The following is a 21,455-nucleotide window of genomic DNA, read 5'->3' as shown; positions in this document are numbered from 1 at the left end:
AGATAGAGCAGGATTAGGATTAACAAAGGGAGAGGACAGGCTGGGGATTAGGGGACTGGGGAGAATCAAAGTGTAAGGGTTCTGCACCCCATAATGGCTGAAGAGGGCCTGTAAGATAACTGTGTGCCCTGCAATAGCTCTGAGATTTCTGCAGCCTGAACCAGTCTAACCTTTGCCCTGTACCAGGATAGGCTGGGAAGAGAAGGGAGGACCAGGAGAAAGCAGCAATGGTGCTAGGAGAAAACAAATAAAACTGCGGAAAGTTGCTGGAGCACTGCTCTCCCCGGCTATTAACTTGATACAGAAATAGCAGCCACCTGATTTTGAAAACTCCATGAGAAATCACAAAAATTCCTTTCCTTCCCGCTCCCCAAGCCTGGTTCCTGTTTTGTAGCATATTAGGGCATGGACTCAGCTTGTGGTGCGAGTGAGACGCAGTTTATTTTGTAAGCAGTGCTTTATGCATCTTTACCTGGACGCTTGTTCCCTTGCAGTTTCCGTCCCAGTAAGGCAGCTATTTGCCCAAGTTCTTGCACCCTGCTTTTGTCCAACGCGCTGTCACATCATGCGTCGCTTAGCCAATACGGCTGCTGGTGGCGCGCCTTCCACGCTCTGGCTGACATTGCGCTGCTGTCACTCTCTCTTCCTCAGCGCGTACTCAGACCCTGCGTACTTCTGCATTTTGCCCTTGCTCAAGTGCTTATTGCAGCAATTTGCTCTGGTGCCTGTCCCCTACACTGTTTATTTATATTTTTAGTTATTTCTTTCAGAAAAGGGAAAGTGTGGTCTTCTAGCTGAGTTTATTTACTTTCATTTTAAAAGAGACATTGTTCAGCAATTTTATTTTTCAACAGGAAATGGCAAATGTGCTGATTTATTCAATGAAGTTGAGATTCACTGGAGGAGTCCAAATTCCTTTTCATTTTACTCTCTGGTGAACTGAATGTCTTATGAAGATAAAATCTCAATAAAGGTAAACTATGCAAGCAGGCGTGACTGAAGGGCTGAGAATTTCTGTGCCTGTGTAGAGAAAAATGCCTCAGACAGTGGTACTTTCATGCTGCTTAACAGCAGTATGGGTCCTTAATTTTTTATCTTATGTCACAGATTAGAAGAAATAGAAGGAAGAGGAGTTAGGATTTTGGAGTAAAGCAATGTAATTTTTTTTTTTGATTGTTTGGCTCCTGAATGAGGCACAAAATAGAGGACTCTTGCTTCTGACCTCAGTACAAGTCCTGAATGCTAGCTACTTGTGAAAATTAGGACAATGTCCAAATGTTGAGGTGGGAACATACCTTCAGTCATCTACTTTTGAAACTGTTTCCATGTTATGTGTTGATAAAATCACATTAATCTATTAAAAGAGATTTTTTGGGGTGTTTTTTTTTTTTTGTTCTGCACTGTGTAATAGAAGACTGACACAGATGGTGGTGCAATTTGTCTGTCACAGTCAAGTAAACCCTGTTCTGGAGAACTCACCTGTGGCCTTAGAGCCCAAAATCTGCTTCCTTGGGAGATCGGTCATTTCTTACCTCTGCACAGGGACGCAGTGAAACCACCTTAGATCTAAAAGAAACTGAAGAATTTATCTTACCATTCTCCTTTAGCAAAAGTAATCCAATATATGACTAATAATTGCATTGCTCTAAATTTTCTGGCACTCTAGAAATTATTAGGTCTCTGTCTGACTACGAGAGCCAGGATTTCACCCACCTGGATTCTGAAGTTGATGATGACCATGGGCCTTTTCAGGTAAGATTAATTGATCGGGAATCAAGGGAGGAGGTTACAGAGAAATGGGTAGTATGTCTGTGGTAGGGAATGCCAAGTTTTATGTATCTACACATTGTCTCAAGATAGCATTTCTCTTGTTTAACTTCAGGAAAAAAACATTTTTTATTTTGAGGCCTCAATTTTACACCTAATTGCATTATATAATGGTACAGAGGTCTGTTGCAAAGAGCAAAATTAATATAAGAAGCATAACAAAGCTGAGTGCAGGGATTATCTGTTGTTGTATTTCATGCTTGTTTTGTACTCAGCTGTGATCAGCTTCATAATGACACCCCTTTCTTCAGTGCTTTACAAGGAAGAATTCCCAGCCCCTCCCCCAAGCATCTTCGCGATTGATTATCTCTGCGGGAATGGGATTTTGATTATGTTAATAATTCTGTCTATTTCTGAGAATCTTGTAAAAAGGGGAAAAAGATGTGGTTTTTTGTTGCGGTAAATTTGGACATAGGAATAGTTGGTCAAATTGTCCCTCAGCTGGCATGAAAGACAGCTGACAAAAGTGTAATACAAAACCAGAGGAAATGCATCCCACTGTAATGCCCCCCCCAAGCAGAAATCTTGGTTAAGAAGAACAACTCAAAACAAAAGTAACACAAAGATTATACTACTTTCGTTTCTCCGTGTTCAGGAAATATGCAGAGGAGTCAAACATTATGCTTACTCTGAAAAAAATGCTGCCATTTTGCTCCTTGTGGCCCTTTAGCAAGCGTTTTGTGTGAATTAATCTGGAGTGGAAAATATTAAAACCAGAACTGTATTTTGGTAGGAATTAATAACTCACTAAAGAATTTCAGTATCTAGATGAACTATTTTGAACCAAAGAAAATGCTTTTGATCCTGGAAAGGGAACAAAGTTTTATTCCACACATGCTTTGACCAGTTTTCTAATTTTTAGAGAATTGCATTTGCTGTGTATCTGTGCCTGTTTTAACTCCTGTTGCTGCTGTTTTTATTATAACCCTGACTGATATGGGTCATTAGTCTGACAGAAAGCCTCATGTGCTTTCTTTCCGGATGGTAAGCTCAAGTTTTTTGCAATCTGTGGAAAGTTAGTGCAAATACTGTGCTCCCTGCCTCACCAGAGGATTTTGAACTTTTGGTTTTAGTTTCTCATGTCGGATCAGGATATACAGCAAAACCAGGAGTCTCGTCCCTGTTGTGATGAGTAGGATGAGGTGACGAAGAGATACAAACAGAACTGGGATATCCAGACATGTAGGGTAACATCATCTAGTGTGATGGAGAGGGGTCTCTATTCTCTCTATTCAAATTTGATTCAAATGAGGGCCAAATTTTTGTGGCCCTCAAGTCAAAAGTCATCTTTAGGGAAAGAGGCAAAGGAGAGCAGCAAGTGCAATGCAGGAGAAGACAATTTTCTTGAAAATCTAATGGTGGCAGTATATGAGACTTTGATAACCTATGAAAGACCTAGAGGGAGCGATAACAGGCAGGAGGTGGTGAGACACAGGTGGACCACTGTTGTTGTGTGCTGCTTGCTGATGTGATGACGTGAAAAGCTGTTTCTAAACCTTGGTGAGGTTATTTACAGACCTGCTGTAACTGAGTCCAGCTTCCTCACCTGACCAGAGCTGGATGTTGTTTTCTGGCTCTTCCCTTGTGTAGCACGTGGTTGCTGGACTTGTATGTGTTCATTTCTGGTAGTTTTTAGGTTGTCATTTCTGCTTACCTGTTTCTGGGTTTGGCCTTACATTCCTCTCAGTCACAGTCTTTTCTTTGCTCTGAGTTGCATCAGGTTGCTGCCACCACCATTGCTCCCTGCCTTGTGTGCTGGGACTTCTCCTCCGAGTCAGGGAAGAAAGAGAAGACTTAGGAAAGGAGTGGGAACATGGGAGGAGAAGGTAGATCTCATGTCATGTTTTTTCCTTACAGCATATTGCCCTTCGCAGTTTCCGTGCAGTACAGCCTGCTTCTCGTTGTGGGCTATATTCCAGGGAGGATTTTTCAAACGGACTGTTAACAAACCCTCCATCTAGTCATAAAAGTCTGTTGAAGCCCTTTAAACTTGGCAAAGTTGTGGCTTTGTTGTGTGCGTGGTGGAGGACCTGGTGGGGTCACCGGCTCTGCAAGTGGCTGAGGCTGGGAGGGATGGTGGCGAGGGCCCGCTCCTGCCCATGGCACAGGGAGGAGGGGAGCGGACTGAAACGGGCCAGGTCTGTGTCAGCCCGAGGGTTATGGCTGATGTTTTAACATGCATGGGAATTTCTGTTAATGAAGCAAAACAAAACAATAGGGAAACCAAAACAAACATCGAAGCAGTTTCAGTGGGCGTCGATGGACTTGTTCCCCTCACGTCAGGGGAGGAGCCGATGAAGAAGACAGAGAGGAATTTCAGTCTTGACTAAGCTGCAAGATCTGAAGGGTGCGTGCTTGACTTCTGTGCATGCTGCACACATCTGTGTGCCCAATGTCATCTGAGACGTGCCTGTCGCTGCTTCGTAGGGATTAAAGATTAGTGATATGAGGCTGTGGGTGTGAAAAACCCCGGTGAAATATGAGTCCTTGGCGTCAAAAGGAATCTGAGGCAATGGCGTAGAGATTGTAGTCTGTCTTTTCCTGTTGCAGGATATACAGCCTTTATTTTAGGCTCCCTTTTGTAGTTTAAGGCAATCTATGTTAAGAGCTGACAATGAATGTATGTTAATCTAGCGCAGAGGGCCAAGTATGATGCTAGATGCAGTGGGAGGACTCTGCGGGGCTTTGGGAAAAGGAAGCCAAGTCAGTATTCCGTGTTCCTGAAAGGGAACATTTAAGAATAGCAGACATTAAAGCAGCTGGAGTGAAGCATAAAATTGGGTGGCAACAAAACGGGAGAGCAATTCTGTGGAATCGTGACTTCTGCAAGGGCTCCTCGCGGGGGTTGGACCCTGGCTCTTCTAGGGGAGAGGGTTTAGAAGCAAGGTCTGCATGCTTTGTCAGCGACGTATGGGCAAAAAAAAAGTTAATGGCTTACATAGTTTCTGATAAAAATGATCGCTGTCCACTAGCAAGGGATGTATTTAACAGATCGTAAACAGATGCTACGAAACAAAAAATAAAACGGTACTGTCCTTTCTTTGCTTTCTGTTTTTGCTAGCTGGTGTCTATAAGTATACATCTAATAAAAAGCCATGGAAGATATCCAGAGATTCTTGTCTAAAGTATTTTAGTGCATATTATAAAGATACTCTGTAAAGACAACAAAGAGAAGTTCCAGTGTAGCTGTTTTGAAACAAAACAGATGAGAAACCTGAGAATTACTGTCAATGCAAAACTTTTATTTATTTCAGATAATTCACCACTGGTGTTTAAATTTACTGATCAAGTAGATTTATCTTTATAGTTTTATTAACTATACAAATGTTAATATGCTGTAAGACTTTCTTTGTCTGGAAGTCACGTATTCCCTGAAGGTAAGACGTGGGACTTCAGGCACGTGGGGAGTGACAGTGATTTACCGGCCCTTGTTGGTCAGCATTCGGCAGTAGCTGAGATAACGCCGGCGCGGGCGGCTCTGCGTGGGGCTCTCCGGACACAGCGATGCACTAGATGGCAATGTTGGGTTTGGTTTTACTGCAGCTTTCCTCTCCCAGGGAGCTTGTCTTAATTAGCTTCCTTTTGAAAACAAACATGCTGTTTCAACAGAGGGTCAGTGTACATTGTTCTGGGCTGCTGCTTTTATGTCTGTAGTCGTGTAATCAATATGTTGGAAGGGTAATTAATTTTTAACTTCAAGCCAATTGTAGATCAAATGCCAGTGGAGTTACTGGGTGGAGACAGTTTAATCTCTTTTGAAGCAATGATACTGATTAGCTGTAAAGGGTTTGCAGTGAGTTGCCAGAGATCCAGAAGACCTTCTGCTTTGAAATAATGGTGTTAACTTTAAAGTAGCGTTATTACTGTGATGCAGAGTAACGAGTTGTGGCATAGTTCTGATAAAGTTCCTCTCATGTACTTGCTGTGTTTTGTTCTGTCAATTCCTATTTCAAAGCAGCTTTATTTGCTTTGACTATTCCATTCCTATCAAAGGGATGGTATGAAATCAACATTAAATTGATCAAACTCACTTTCTGCTTTTCATCCCTTTTTACTCATTATCTGCTTCAGGGACTCTGGAGGGCCCACAGCTAAGGATGAGGTGTGACCCTCCCTACAGCAGCGTATAGGATACGGTAAGGAGCCGGGGGTTTCTGAAATCTCTCCAACCCATGTGTGTGGGGCACACTGATGTCCTGGCCTCCCTTTGCTTCCTCCTGCTGTCCAGGGCAGCTCTGACCATCTCTCAGGTTCCTTCCTGGGAGATACTTGCTAGCTCAATACTTCCAGTGCTTTCAGCTCGTCCCTTTTATGCTTCCTTGTCCTCTGAGCTGACATTTCTTGATCATATTTTCATCCCTTCTCTCTTTCATCTTCTTCCTTGCCTCTGTTCTTCAACATTCAAACAAATTAGAATCTCAACACCCAGCTCTCCATCCCTGCCTTACAACTTTAACATCTTCCTGCTCCTTTTTTACAATCAATAAATGGGCCATTTTCGTGGGTAGGGTATTGATCACTTCTCCAGGTGTCTGGATTCTTTCTGATCTAGTGTCTGTGCTTTCCATTACATTAAAATTGCACTAGCAGCTCTGGCTATCCCTTCTTGGGCAAGTCTCAGAGCCTCTATGCTGTCCTCATCTTCCTTGATCTCTTGGCCAACTTCTGATACTTTGATCATTTAATTGGATTTCACGCCAAGTACAACCATGAGCACTGGTTTAATCTGAAATTAAACTTTTGTTTAGTCTAACATTAAACAAAATAAGGTCAATTTCAAAACAAAAAATATTTCCCTTTCTCTCAAAAAAGCCAGCCTCTTGGATTTTGGGCTTGATTGAATTCAGTCTGGACAGAACAACAATTTCTGCCCTTTTGAGTCATACTTTTGAGTAAATCTTATCAGTTAATGGGACTGTGTTACTGAGCTGTGCTACAAACGTCTCTGATTTCTGCTGGAACCAAGAATAGCCCTCAGTATGGATGGGCACTGCCATCAGCTATTGAGACTTGTCAGATTTTTAACCTTTTCAGGAAGACAAAACATCATAAGTAGGATAATGATCAGCAGAGGTTAGGGTCCACACTATTACATTTTCTGTCAGAAATGAATATTGTGACTAATAAAGGCAAGACTGCAGTTACTGCAGCAGACTGCTCTGTAGACTGTAGTCTGCAGTTGTTTGTAAGATATTAGATTAAGATCCTGAAATTTATTCTCATTTTGAGACAAACTAGAGATGGATATTTGCAGCATATGAGAAGATTGAAAACCCAATTATCATAACCACAAGACCTGAAAAGAAAAATCCGTGTTGTCTTTCTGTTTGTCTGTGCTGCAGGATGCATTTTTCCACAGATCTTAGTCACAGGGCTTCAGAGTAGTGCTTTTATCAAAGCTGACCATTTGGGGAGGTGGTGGGGTGGCGGGGTAACGTGTACCGATGTATTTACAGTAGAGGGAGCTGATGCTCAATGAGTGCATGCGTGAGTTTTTACTGCCGTGCCAGTCTTTGTACAGTATGAGCCATTGCCTGTGAGTGTGCAAGCACTGCAGAAGAAATGTCTTCTCTCGGAAGTTCGAGGGCGATACCTCTACGTCCCTCGGCCGCCGGCTGCAGTCATGAGGGACGGAGCTCTTTGGCAGGGCAAGCGGCCTCAGAGAGCTCTTGGTGGAAAGAGGCACCTCCCGGGGCCCCTGAGCATGTTTCCGTGCGTCAGATTTGCAATGAGGGAGAGACTGGCAGTAGTGTGAGTATAAGTTTGCAAACGCGGAGCCTCAGCGCACCGCCTCCCTTACCTGCCCAAGTCTGATGTCTCCAGCTGTCCAAATACCGTAACTTCCTATTACACCGCAAACAATGTCTCTTGTGTGCTCTTAGCTCTGCTCTTCTCCTGGGTTTGGCCTGGTTTCTGCCGGACCCATCTCGTGAATAAGCGCTCAAGAAATTGTTTGCTTTACAGCACTCTGTTTAGAAGCCAGAGACCTCTAGTTCTCTGGCGCTGCCTGGATGGATTACGCAAGTTATTCAAAGTTAATTGATCAAAGTTAGTTAAAACAGAGACAAAGTAAGCATGAAACATCCAAATACGCATACATTCAAAAATATGAAGAGTTATGGGTCTTTTAAGTGAATTTCATTGGGTCAGGTAGGCTAGGGGATTGAGGATTGGGGTGCCAACTGAGTTCCTGCTCCTGGCTTTGCTGTAGCTCTTTGGGTGGAAGCTGCCCTGCCAGTGAGGCAGCTTTCCTGACTGCAGTGGTTCAACTAAGGTAATCACAAAAGAATTAGGGAAGGGATATTGTCCTGTGACAAATGCAGGATATATATTTAAAAAAGAAAAAAGAGAGGACTCAGAGAATTGCAGACCCATCTAACCTGTATAACCAGAAAGATCCTCAAGCAAGTTATTAATTTGCCTTGTTAGCACCTAGAGCCGTAGTTCTCAGTCTACATCTGTTTGTGGACAAAACCTCTAAGCATGTGATGTGCTGTAGTCTGTTGCTTTTCCAGACAACTTGGATTATATCACTGGTGGCTTTCTTTAGCCATGAGCGACAGAGCTGCCGACCTAATCACTCTATGAAGTGGTACATTTTGAGAGTAGTGAGTTCATCCTTGGCACAACACTTCAGAAATGTGGTTAGGCTGAGGAGAACCAGCAAGAATAAAGTTAAGATGTTTAGAAAACAAAGGATATGAGTAAAGGTTGAAGAAAACTTTTTAGCTTGGAAAAGAGGAGATTAAAACGGGACATCTTTGGTTGAAAGTTTTCTGTAAATAATGTGACAGTCATTTGTTGGCTATGTAGCCAGTGTTGGGGTGAAAAAGAAGGGAGGTGGGTCTCGTGCTGCAGCAAGGAAGATGTAGAGAAGAAATGCAGGAACTGTAGCACCATACAGATAATGAAGCCCTAAAAGCCTTGTAGTTTGTACAGTTGTTGTTTTTTTTTAAAGTAAACGCGTTAGACCAATGTTTGCCAAGGCAGCTTAGGTGTGTTCACGCTGTCTAGTGACATGGGATGCACCAAATGATCTCCTGACATTTCTTCCAGCCCTATATTTCTGTGCAAGTGCTTTGAAATTTATTGATGAAAAGCACTCTCTCCAAACTGTTCATTATACTTCTTCTTAGCGTAGTTACAAAGGAAAAGTCTTATCTCCAAAATTGGTTCTTTCTGCTCATGCTCTGCTCAGCTTTTCTCCTCGGGCCTTGGTGCTAGGCATTATCATAGCAGGCTGAAATTGTCACTGGCTGTTTAAACTGAGGAGTGTTTGATTAGAAGCATCAAGCGAGGAAACAAGGAGGCTTTTACGATGACTTTTCTATTAGCGAATTCTCCCAGTGTTTCAGTATTTTGTAATGACGAGTGATTCTGGTGTTAATTTCCTTACCAGTCCTCCTCGGAGTGATTGATCTTCGAGCTGTATGCTGTGGTCCCTGTTACTGGATAATACCCTCATGTTGGACAATGTACTGATGTTATCTCAGCTGATCACAGAGATAGGATGGATTTGCCTCTTTTTCAACAGCTTTTTATCAGTTTTCCCTTGTCTTGAAGTATAAATTACTGTAGGTTGAGGAACATCTCTCATATTCTCCAAGTGTAGCTTGGCTCTGTGGCAAGGCGTATTATATATTCAATCTGTATCCAAAGCAAACCCACTCCACAACATCAGCATCTGAAGTTGTGGATACCTTTCATGTATATGACAGGTACAACACTGGCATTGCGAAACATAGATGAGCCAAAGCAGCAGCGCTCCTCGTTCAGATCCCCTGTATCTGACTGACGCAGCAACCTCTCAGTTGTGCTTTACCACTAAATAGAAGTTTCCTTGCAACTGTGCATGTCTGTCACTTTATGCTTAGATATTTGGAACCTGAAATACATCTGGGAAACGAAAAAACACTGGGAAGCGTTTCAGATCTTGAAGGAGTTGAATGGTTCAAACAGATGGCTTATTTCTGGAGAATGCTCTTCCAGCTTTCAGAATCGCTCTTCATAAAATTTGACCTAGCTATTAGGGGTAGTACACAACTAAGTAAGGGGGGTGGAGGAGAGTGATGTTAAACTTGTAGAAAATAGTGTTGGGTACCTTAAGCAGTAAAATCCTTTGATCTCATCGCAGTCTCTGATTTCCTGATTGTGGCTGAATGTATGAACGTGGACAAATTTTCGGTATTCTCATTCAGGTGGTAAAGTAATGTGAGGTTTTTTTGTAGTTTTCACTGAAATGAGACCTTGTTGGTCTGAATTCAGGTTGAACATACCAGAGTGTTGCTCCTGCATATTGTCCTTTATGAATGAGTCTGTTTTGTAATATCTGCTTGGCAGACTAGTGTGTAAGTGCAGTGTGAAAAATATGATCTAAACCAAGCATTTCATTAAGGAAGGACAATTGTTATTGGCTTTCAGCAGGGGCCTTTAACCTTCATGGACACCAAGTTCTCTGCAATGAAGTTACTATTTTAACACCATTCAAGGTTTTATGCAGTAAAATACAGGACTACATAAATTTTAGTGCAGTCATGGGAAATGCTGTAGGGACTTTGGGAGGGGGTGCATGGGAAAAGTGCTGTGTTGATAGCGAGTTGTTCAGCACAGCAGTAAGGATTTGTTTATATCGATTGCCACCATCCAGACATTATCTTCCTGTTCAGGTTTGTCTTCAGAAAATGATATTGGGTAGATATTTGCACACGGAACCTCCATATCGTGATTGCCTTCTGGTAGTGCGAAGACACTAGAGACAAGACGAAGGACAAAATATTTGGTAAATCAGTTCTGGTGGACAGAAGAACCCTCAGGTACTGCAGAGAACTTAGTTTCTGCCAGTTTCCCTGGACTCTTCCCCAAGCAGCTCAGCTTTGAGCAGAAACAAAAACTATTTCAAGATGTCCACAATGGCTAGTACAAGAGGATTCCCTTCATTTATCCAAGTAAGTTGGCAGATATATTTTGAAGGCATTTGTTCTTCTAGACATATGGCATAGCCTTAAACATATCCCGAAATAATTTACTTCGTATTTTTGCAAGGGTCTTAAGAAAACCCTGCTGCTATAAATCAATATCAAGATAACTAGCAAATATATTTTGTCATTGTTGTTGCAGATGTACAAGTATTTTTCCAGGATATTTCTGAGTAAACTTAATATTCACAAAAAGAAGTAGAAGTAGCCGGGACGTAGGTGCCCTTTATTTACCTGCATTTCGTACAGCAGCCCAGGTTTACACTCGTCAATGAGGTGAGTTTGTTTTCATCCCTTCAGTGACAGGATTCAGCGCTCGTGGGGGCTGCGTGGGCCTGACGAACTTTGACCATCCTCCCGTGCGGTTCGGTTTGGAGCTACCGTTCGAAAGTTCTGCTGGCAGCTGCGCCAGTTTGGTGCTCAGAGGCACACAGAGGATGACACGAGTGACGCTGGAGCGATTCTGCAATTCCTGAGCCGCTGACCTCTGAGGGAAATACTTGGAATGCTGTTACGGCTCTTGGGCCAGGTGGCAGGTGGCAGGTGTGTTACATAGGCATGGCTGCTAATTAATAGACAAGCTAATTTCAATAGATAAGTTTCCAGTAACTGAAAATGAATGATGAAGCTGTTTGGATAATTACATTTCTCTACAAAATGCAAAAGCTACATGTTGAGAGTGTTTTTGATGCCTGAAGGTGGTTGTCCTTCCTGTAGCAGTAACCTCTTCTAAGAAAGAGCTCTTCTTAAAACCATTAGCACACAACTGGGGCTGGATGGGACTCAGCCCTTGTTACCTCCCGGTTGCTGACGAGGGTAGATGTGCTGTCACATCAGTGCACGTATTTGCCGTGAATTCTGCACTATGAGCTCCATCAGGCGGCAGCTTCGCTGTCTTTTCTTAAATTGCCTTCGTTTTTTTTGAGCCACACAGAAGATAGATAGAGAATACACTACTGTTGTCTGAAGGTTTTTTCTACTTCTTAATTAAAGCTCAAACTGTATTTTTAGCATTTGTGTTTAGTTTTGTCGCGCTTGCGAAGCACGCCAGCTGCCCCAGTGAGCTGCAACCTCGTGGCAGCTGAGGTGTCCATGTTTGGTCATGCACCCTGAAGTTTTTGGCACGAACGCTTTTCACACCCTAAAGGAGGACACTGAGCTGTTGTTTGTAGCAGAGCGGGGCTCAACGTGTGCTCGGTAATTAGAACTCTGGCAAGGATTAATACATAGCGTCTGCAGAAACGCGCAGGGCCTCGGAGGCCCGAGTGAGGATGACTTCGCTCTTAAATTGTGATGCATGCGAGAAGACATTCAGCAGATACTAAAGAACCTCCTAAGGGCACCAGGCTGTGGTAAAGTGCTTGCTACGGAAAGAGTAAGTGCGAGGAAACCAGATTAAATAAATTACTCTTCTTTGGTGTTCTACCTTGGATTGTGCAAACAAAAATCCTGTCAAGCCCAGCCTGCAGTTTGTGGCTGTATTCGCTTAAATCCCTGACTACAGCCGTGCTCCTCCGTTGGACTCGGGAGCCCCGTAAGGCTGCAGACCCGGAGGGTCCATCTGCTGCCCCGAGGTTCTGTGCCAACTCCAGACACGGGGAGCAAGGGATAAGGTGACAGCAGGGGGAAAAGAAACCGGAATGTGCCTCTCCTCCTCCCTCTAACTCCAAATAACCGAACAACCAAGAAACTAACAGCCCAGCGTGGTCTGTGTGGCCCAGTCCCCCGTTTCAGCCTTGTTGGGCTGGGCTGCACCTGACTGCCGTTCAGCTGGGAGGGTCTCCCTGGGCTCACCCCAGCAGGGGTTCACCCTCAGCTGAGGGTCTCCCCCAGGCACGGGGAGTCATCTGCCAGCTCTGGAGAGGAAAGTGCCAAAGTTAGCAGTAACACCAGCCAGGGAAGCAGCGTTCCTTACCGAACAGAAACCTTTTTTCTCTGTCCCCTAGGAGGCTGTGGAGAGTCTACAAGTACTTGACCTTAATGAGGAACAGTCTGTCGGCTTCCTCACTGGAAGGGATCACACGGTGAGCGTTAACAGGTGGGTGGGGAGTTCAAAAGGCAAATTCAGGTTTCGTGTCAGAGCACGCAGTTCCAGTTCCAGGGTGAGAGACTGATCTCCTCTGGGCTGGTGTCTGCTGAGTCAATCAAGTTGCTCTGAATTCTCCCTGCTGCCTGTGAGATCACAATTTCTTGTAAATGTTTTTACTAATCGGTCTGGCAAGATCCTAAGATTTCCTCTGTCTTCCTTCGATGCTCGGAATACTCAGTTCATGACCTGTTTGTTAAAAATAATGGAAATTGGAATTTCTCAGGAGTAGATGTTTTGTTTAGTGAGTAAAAAACCCATTAGGATTTGTATTTCTTTTATCTGATGTGACCTTTTCCAGTGATATAGTGTTATGGCTGAATTCCAGAAAATAAAATTTCTGAAGGAAGAGTTTCATGTTAAGGTTTAAAATTATTTTGATGCCCTTTTGCAGTTGCTTGCCTGTACCACTTCTGCCACTGTAACAAAAATTGCAATGCTTCTTTCCTCTTCATTTATGTAAGGCACGTAGGTCCATTCTTCATGATTGACGTTAACACCAGAGGCAGAAAATTAGCAGTATGCAAAGCCTGAGCAACCCGATGGTACAGTGTAGCATTTTCCTTGATTTTGGAAACCTTTAATGTTGTCGGTTGTATTAAAAATCTTCCTTAATATAGGCAATTTTTTTAAAATGGTGAAGTTAATAGTGCACAAAAAAAAGTTTGTGTGAAAACAATAGGAAAGTTTCTGTGGGGTGAGGATGTGCCTCCCTATTTTTTTTAATCTCTTGGCTTTTGTGTAGGGCATCTGTTATGAAATTTTTTGACCACGGGCCCCGTCCACGGTTAATATTCATGCAGGGGGAAGGCTGCCAGCGTAAGTCAGCTGAAGATCTGCTGCAGTGTGTACCTGGTATAAACAAAGCTCCCGGGATGAAAAGCTGAGCATGGGAAGCTTGTGATTCTGTTGACCCTTTCAAAAAGGCAATATATAGCATCCCGCAGAAATCATGAGAAGTAATCAGAGGAATGTGTTGCAAATCTGGTATTCAAGTTCAGACCATCATTTGGCTGTGTGTGATGCTGGTTTAGGTTGAAGACCCTGGTACTGATCGTGGACTGGGGTAAAACCTTGGTGATTTTTTACTGACTTTTCAGGAAATCCTGAAAATGTATTGGAAAATAACTTAGATGTAAATAATTAGAATAAAACATGTTGGACCTTTTAGCTGGATTGGGCTTGTGACACAAGAGAAGAATGTTTTCATCCTTAGCTGCTGTTTCCAATGCCTTTTTTCCCCCCAAAGTACACTTTGAGTTGAAACTGAGCATATACATTTTCTGTTAGAAAGGAAATGTGTCAGGAGAAAATGGGTTTTGATGTTGGTTTACTTGATATTCTGAAATTACAAGAGCATATAAATGCTGCTTTTAATCAGCTGAGACTTTGGACATTGAAATATTTCCGAGTGAAGTGTAGACTGTCCCCCGAGGTACGCCACTGGAGAGCTGAGCTGGTAGTGCCCTCTGGCTTCAGAGCGACATGGGACGGTGTGTGTCACAGCATTTGTGGGGCACCTGCTTAAAACACACCTCACAGGAGTGAACTGGCATCTAATGCAACTGGGAGGAAACATGCCAGAGAAAAGCGGGGCTAGCTCCTGTTCCCTCGGAACAACGGAGGCCCCTGGGGACTGCCGTGCCTCCTCTCTTCAGGTGTCACAGATACAGAGCACCTCGCAGAGATGAAATGTGTGATGGACGGCCATGAGGGACATGGGTTCAGGTGCTTGAAGCTTCTTGTGGGTTGTGACTGGTTAGGGGGCTTGGACGCTGAATGCAAGCGTTGGCATCCTTGTTGGGCCGAGCAACTACTCGTTACGGTGCCTAAATGACGAGCCTTGGATGTCACCCCCAACACTAAGTGCATGAAGAATTTTAAGGCTCTGCATGGGTGCAGCCTGTGGTTAGGAAAGAGATTTTCTAACCAAACAGGCTATGCCATCATTGTTCACGACAAACACTCTGCACTTTTCTCTGAGGCATCTATTAAGGGGTCGGATGCTGATGAACAGCGTGTTTGATTTGTTGAGGCACTCCGTATTTTTATGTTTCTGAGTTGTTTCCTTTCTCTCGCACAGTTCCACGGGTTGTTCTTCCCATGTTAGTCAGAAAAAGCGCACAGACTTCTATCAGCTGAACAGTCAAAGGTCGACAGTAATTACAACACTTGGAACGTAACATATTACAATAGTTCATTTTAATAACATGTTTATTAGGTCAGAACAACAACTATAAACATAAGTACCATTCAGCTCTTTTGCAGGTATATGAACTTACTAACATCAAATCTTTATTAGAATCATGTATTCTTACAGGTGTCCCAGACACAACATTAACTTTATTAAGCAAAAGTTCATAAATAGTAAAAATGTCCTCTGTTTCACATTGCAGCGTTCCTCAAGCATGTATGTACAAGTTTTGGAGCATCTTCTCCAAATCTATGTGTCATAAACTTCCTTCGCTGTTTTAACAACCATAGAGATGATTTTTTTTTTTTTGCCTGCAGCAAAGCCTTTTGTCCTTGAGCAATCTACAATTAGTCTTGCTCTCAGCAGACATGAAAGTTCATTTCTGAAGTGAAAGTGGTGATGAAACACAATACAATATTATCTGCTCATAGTTTCCCTATGCACTCTGCCCTCATTATAAATCTTTCAGTTGTAATACTGTCTCCCAAGAACAATATGTCTCCCTTATATCAGTTCTTTATCTGCACTACCTCTCTTTGAAGACCTTAAAATGGTTGGCTTGCAGCAACGAAGATATTATACTTAGGGTGGAGTGTGTTTACAGTCAGTTCTCTTCCTTTCTAATATTTACACAGGTTTTTTTTTAGGGTTGGTACAATTTATGAATCATGTACGTTGACATACATATTCTGAAATGTTCACAGTGCAGTATTTTGTGGCCTAACCAAACTTAGTAAATGTCATTAAAAATAAACTTTTTTTTTAATATAAAAATAGAATACTTTATGTGTTTACACCAACAAACCCAGTTCTATCCTATACTAAACAAGCTATACAGTAGTATGCACAGAATTCCACAGGAACAGAAATGACATGTGATGCTTGCCCTAAAGCTATAGTACTCTTCCTTAATGAATGAACGTTTTATTTACTATCTTTTTTCAAAATTGTTTTTCTGGTCATAATTTAGAAATAAAAGTAGGTATCACACTTCACTGGGTTGTGCGATGCAAGAGGAGGCTGGGGCGGGGGGGGAGGGCGGAGCTGAAGCCGTTTCTTTTTTTGACTGTTCTTCTCAGCTCTTCAGGGCTGGCATGAAGCTGTCGCCGCCAGTCGTGCGGCAGCAGTGTGTTTTTAGGTCAGCGCTGGCTGCAACGCCTCTGCTTTTTCCTCACCTTTGGCGGCCGTGCCGCCCAAGGGCAGGTGGCAGAGCTTCAGCTCCTCGCCACATGACTCTGACTCGCCAGCCAGCAGCCCCGTAAGGCTGCCAGCCTGCCTGTCTCCTCTTCCTCGAGACTGATGCAGCCCGTGTTGCTACATCCCAGGGATTAGCCTAGCATGTAATATGGATGCCGTCAAGTTTTTATTCTCAGAGAGTCATTAACTCTTTACTGAAAGAAATGGAGGCTTTGCATCTCTCAGCAAGAGGTCTGTCGATATAGACTGTTACTCAAAGAAGTGGTTGAATGTTGGAATAAAGTGGACACTAGGAATGCTTTAAGCTAGATGATTTTCCCTTCATTTTATGTACCGTCTGACACACCAGAGGACTGGCAAGGCTGACATACTTACTTTACTGCACACCATTTTTTAGTGTTGATTTCTGTTAAGACATTCACTATGAGGTTGTCTCTGCTGGCCATCTACGTTCTAAGAAACCTTGTTGATATAGTGCAAAAATCCAAAGTTTGGACTGTGCAGGAGGAAAATCTATTTTAAATTCTTGTAACTCTCATTCGTTGTCTTTCTACGCCTTTTGTGTGAAAACCGTTACTGCACTGCTCATTATCCTGAAGCACATGTGACAGTAACAGTCCTTCCAGCCGTACTGATTGCTATTCTGCTTTCTCCTTCATGGCATTAACGATGAATCTTTGTTCTTGTGTCTGCGCACACGTTAATGACAGCTAGTGGGAACTAGCTCTGGATGGCAGCACGCAGCGTTTCCATTTGGTAAATCGGTGCGGTTGTCCAAATACTTGGAAGTTACGGTGATGGTTGATAGAATCCCATTGCCTTAAACAGTGTGATATCAGGTCCTTGTACTAGTGCAACTTGGGCAACAACATAGACATGTGCAACAGTGTTCTCACAAAGACTGGGCAGTAAAAACTAGTGGACAAAATGTTTTGCTTTTTGTTCATAGGACTAAGAATGACTTTTCCTCTGTTTCAGACATACCCATCATGTGTCAACATCCGTGTCTGTGTTGTCCTGTGACGATAAAAGAGAAGGATAGGGAGCAATGCACTTCACATTGACATAAGTAGCGTTGACATGAACGTAGTGTTCCCCGATAAAAGTGGAGAAGATTGTTGATATTTTTGAAACAAGTTCAGAAAATGCTGGCCGCATCTCAGGTTTTGGATGCCAGCACTTCAGCATGACTTCATACCTGCCATTCGGATAAAAGAAGTGTTCAGTTCCCAAATCATGGAAAAAGGGAAAAACCCACCATCTTTCCTCCCACAGTCTCACTTACAATAATATCAGAACCAGCAGCATTTGCAGAAGGCTTTGCAAACTACTTACAGTGGGTCAGGGCAGTATTCAGGTTGTAGAAGCCTTCTTCCTTGTAATAAGTAAACAGTTATATCAAAAGAATTTACATCAGGATAAGGTGGTGCCCCTCTTGTCATCAGTTCCCATAACAACACACCAAAGGACCACTAAGAAAACAAAGAAATAAATAATAAGTGATAGGGTTGGAGGGCTTTACGTTCCCATTGTAGAACTTGATTTGACAGATTTAAGCATTCAAATGCATGGATTTTCCCTTTGAAAAGTTATTTTACTGCATTCAGCTTTCTTTTAAGTGGGCTAATAAATGCTGTAGGGACTTGAGGAGCCACTTAAATTACAGCCAGAGAAACTCGACAAAGTAAATGAAAGAAAATAAAAGCCTATAGGCCTGCTACTTAGCTGGTATAAATTGGCAGACCTCTTCTGAGGTTAATGGAGCTCTGCCAGTTTACATGAGCTGATGATCTGACTAACCCTGTGTAAATACATACTGAAGAGAATACACGTGGTGAAAATTCTATGCATCACAGGCTAAATTGAATCTGGATTGAAAGGAGAGCTAAAATACAAAGTGATCCAGCCAACTAATGACTTCATCTTGTAATTTTTTTCTTCATAAATGGCCAGGTAATACTTGACATTGCTGTAGGCAGTCAGTAAGTATTTATAAAGCAAATAAAGTATTTTTGAGAACTATGAAATTTTACGAGTGTCAAAGCCTGCTTTGTCAAGCTTTCCAGAGCCCCTCCTGTAGCAGGGTTCAGCTCCAATTTTGCTGTGTGGAATGTCCTTGGTTTCCCTTGGAGTGGGATTAAACTCCTAATTCTTTCCCGAGCAGTAACAGATAATCAGGTCAACAACTTGTTGCTCTGTGATTGGGACAAATACCCTTTCTGAATGTTAGAAACAATCTCTTATTCTTATGTGAACTAAAGTTAGATTCAAATAAAAGTTCTGGTTTGGAGTTTGGCCATTCATTAAATACTCGAGAGATGCCTCAGGCGATACAAGAGAAAGCAATAGGTGATACAAATAAGTTTGTACGTTACCACATCTGATTTCGTTGTGAACTTCTGAGTTTGTAAACTTTCTAAAGCCATCCATTTCACTGGCAGTTTAGCTCCGGTTTTATTGTGCACACTGTAGTATTCTTTATCATAGACATCTCTAGCAAGACCAAAATCAGCAACCTTGACAGTGAATTTTTCATCCAGCCTAGAGAAATGACAAAAAGTATTATCTGCAACTGAGCAGGCAAGATTTACAGTGGTGGTGGATTATAATGAGTGACTTGCACTTTTGAGACCGTGACTTTGGAAAGCAGTACTTTGTCTTGGATCTATTAACTAACGTAACAGTGAAACAAAAAGTGCAGCAAAGGATATTTGACACCCATTTAACACAGTGAATGAACTCCAGAAATTGCTGATATTGTTTTGATAATATAATTTGAATTACAGTTCTTTTAAAACAATTGCCCTGTATAAAAAGATTTTTGCTAATAGACTATACATCCTCACTGAATACTACATCGTTTCTTCCACAGCTGTTCTTCTGTATCCTTAGAAACCTCTCATTTTCATTTCAAGTCAAGGCATCACCTTTCCTATTCAGTCTCAATTTTGGTAAGGAAGGACCCATCATTATCTCAGTGACTGCCTGTGTGTAATAATGTAGTCGTGTAACTAAGGATGTGTTTGGTGTCTGTATTGGGAAAGAATGGTGGGATAAGGAAAGTTCTGCTGGGGTTACAGCTCAGCCATACCAGAAGATCTCGCTAGCTTTGCTCCTCCTAAGCTTGGTGTTTGCCCTGACATGCGATAGCGTTGTCAGAAAACAGATAAGAGCATGGGTGTTGGCATGCTTGAGCCTATCCATCATTACATGCGCAGACCTAGCCACAGCAAACGCCTGCTTTGGGGCTTTTTTACAGAATCACACAACTGCAGAATGGGTGATGTTAGAAGGGACCTCTGAAGATCATCTAGTTCACCACCACCTCCCCTGCTCAAAGCAGGGTCAGCTATTGCAGGTTGCCCAGGACCATGACCAGTTGGGTTTTGACTGTCTGCAAGGATGGAGACTCCACAACCTCTCTGGGCAACCTGTGCCAGTGTTCAGTCATCCTTGCAATAAAAGCGTTTCTTACGATGTCCCTGTGCACCACTAAGAAGAATCTGGCTTCATCTTCTTTACTCCACCATATCAGGTATTTATACACATGCATAAGATCCCCCTGATGCTTCTCCAAGCTAAACAATCCCATTTCCCTCAGCCTCTACATGTGGCATTTCCCTGTCTTGAGTTTCTGTGAGGATTGTCTGGACAACTCTCTGGTCTATTGAAGTCCCTCTAAATGGCACACAATCATCTGCTTATTTACTGATGTAATAACTAAGCCAATACCAATGAAGGGAGTAGGAGGGGACTTTGATGGGTCAACGGGACAGTTTATGCCATAGCAGCTTCCTGCACCTCTTCCAGGACAGCAGAATAGAGTCAAGAGTCCACGGGGACTGTATCTGCATCTTGGCTTCCTTTCTGATGGACATCGCTGTTGTGCCAGGGGCTGGGTTGCACATGGCCACTGGGGAATGTGGGTCTTCAACCCAACATCTTCCTCACTCGTTCAGTAACTCAGTTCCTTTCTTTTTAGGAAACCTGAAAATCATGTTGCCCGTGGATTTTTTTCCTCCCTTATAAAAACACCAGCTGTAAGAAAACATTCTTTTTCAGAGGCTGTTCAGCTGCACGAGTGTGCACTCTTTGAAAAAGAATAAGAAATCTGATGTCACAGGTGAATAACCTTTTTGCAGCCAGAGTTCCATCTTATGACATGCTAAAAATAAAGTCTAATGTTTAATCCTGTACCTCATTAATTCACAACGTAGGTGATGAATCAGCATAATAGTATCGACAGTCCTGTATCAGTTTGTCTTTATGTGAACTGAGCTGTCTGGCTACCCAGGCGCTAGTAAGATTCTTCGCATGCTCTGATTTTTTAATGTTAATCTGTGTGTGTAACTGAGCCAAAGTAAGATCATACTCATGTGATGAAAGATTACTGTCAGTAAGTCTCACTGGTGTTTCTTTGTGTTCCTGTTTTTCTCACAGAGTTCCCCTCTGTTCCTCTCCCTCCTGCTAGGTGCGGCAGCGGAGACGTGCTGCTCTGAAGAGGCTGGGTGGAAGCACAGCAAGTTGAGACAACAGCAGTTGAACTTCCCTTGGGAGACGCCTTTCAGACTCTCCAACCAATGATTTTGAGAGACTACACTTTCACCTCAGCTTTTCTTATTTCCCACACTCAAAAAAATCTTATGTGTAAGAAGTGAGCCCTTAGCAAGCTGAGTAGCTCATCAGTATGCAAGACAAACATCAGTATAATTACAGAACAATGAAAAAATCACCCTATTTCAACTGAAAAAGGAGAATCCTGGAAACTTTTATTTATGCCATCTCGCTGTCTTCCACGGAATAGTGTGATAACGTGGCTGGAATTAGATGTCTGTACTTACATACAGTTTCTTGCTGCCAAGTCTCTATGGACAAACTTTTTGCTTGCAAGGTATTTCATCCCTTTTGCGACCTGAAGGCCAAATCCAATTAAATCTTTTACTGTTGGGTTCTGTAAAATACAAACATTTGTGATACAATGAATGCAGAAGCCCAAGAAGCAGACTGTTTTTTGGTGTGACTCTCAGTTTTTGACACACCTAACTTGCCACCAGAATGATCAAGACAGGTTGGTGCTTGTATTAAAATTCGCATAGGTTTAGGTCAAGTTCTTACCTCCACGGAGGAAACACACTTTAAGAAATCAAAAAAGCTGACAGACTCCAGAAGAGTGGAG

At 42.7% G+C, this 21,455-nt stretch overlaps 1 protein-coding gene and 1 long non-coding RNA gene across 10 annotated transcripts in view; one reads left to right on the top strand and one right to left on the bottom strand.

Moving 5' to 3' along the window:
* The first annotated feature begins 646 nt into the window (after nucleotides 1–646).
* On the top strand, nucleotides 647–21,126 carry LOC142362313 (uncharacterized). Of its 7 annotated transcripts, none has more exons than XR_012764953.1 (10): nucleotides 647–973; nucleotides 1,667–1,752; nucleotides 5,899–5,963; nucleotides 10,494–10,772; nucleotides 11,103–11,345; nucleotides 12,749–12,826; nucleotides 19,152–19,230; nucleotides 19,620–19,814; nucleotides 20,262–20,402; nucleotides 20,751–21,126. It is a non-coding gene; the product is annotated as an uncharacterized LOC142362313 (long non-coding RNA). The 7 variants fall into 7 exon arrangements; XR_012764947.1 differs by having other exon boundaries at nucleotides 19,539–19,814; XR_012764948.1 differs by having other exon boundaries at nucleotides 12,749–12,840; nucleotides 19,539–19,814.
* The window catches only part of MET (MET proto-oncogene, receptor tyrosine kinase), a 91,280-nt gene continuing 84,898 nt past the window's right edge, over nucleotides 15,074–21,455 (bottom strand). For all 3 annotated transcript variants that reach the window (XM_075429407.1, XM_075429410.1, XM_075429408.1), the window contains exons 18-21: nucleotides 21,121–21,230; nucleotides 18,655–18,820; nucleotides 17,615–17,751; nucleotides 15,074–17,477 (exon numbers count right to left, since the gene is read on the bottom strand). In XM_075429407.1, coding sequence (XP_075285522.1) covers nucleotides 17,267–17,477; nucleotides 17,615–17,751; nucleotides 18,655–18,820; nucleotides 21,121–21,230 — 624 coding nt within the window. In that variant the 3' untranslated portion in view covers nucleotides 15,074–17,266. The remainder of the gene's footprint in view (nucleotides 17,478–17,614; nucleotides 17,752–18,654; nucleotides 18,821–21,120; nucleotides 21,231–21,455) is intronic.

This window comes from Opisthocomus hoazin, chromosome 8, assembly GCF_030867145.1.
Source record: "Opisthocomus hoazin isolate bOpiHoa1 chromosome 8, bOpiHoa1.hap1, whole genome shotgun sequence".
NCBI classification, from domain to species: domain Eukaryota; kingdom Metazoa; phylum Chordata; class Aves; order Opisthocomiformes; family Opisthocomidae; genus Opisthocomus; species Opisthocomus hoazin.
Note: the sequence above shows the minus strand (reverse complement) of the source record. Positions and strands in the feature narration are given on the sequence as shown.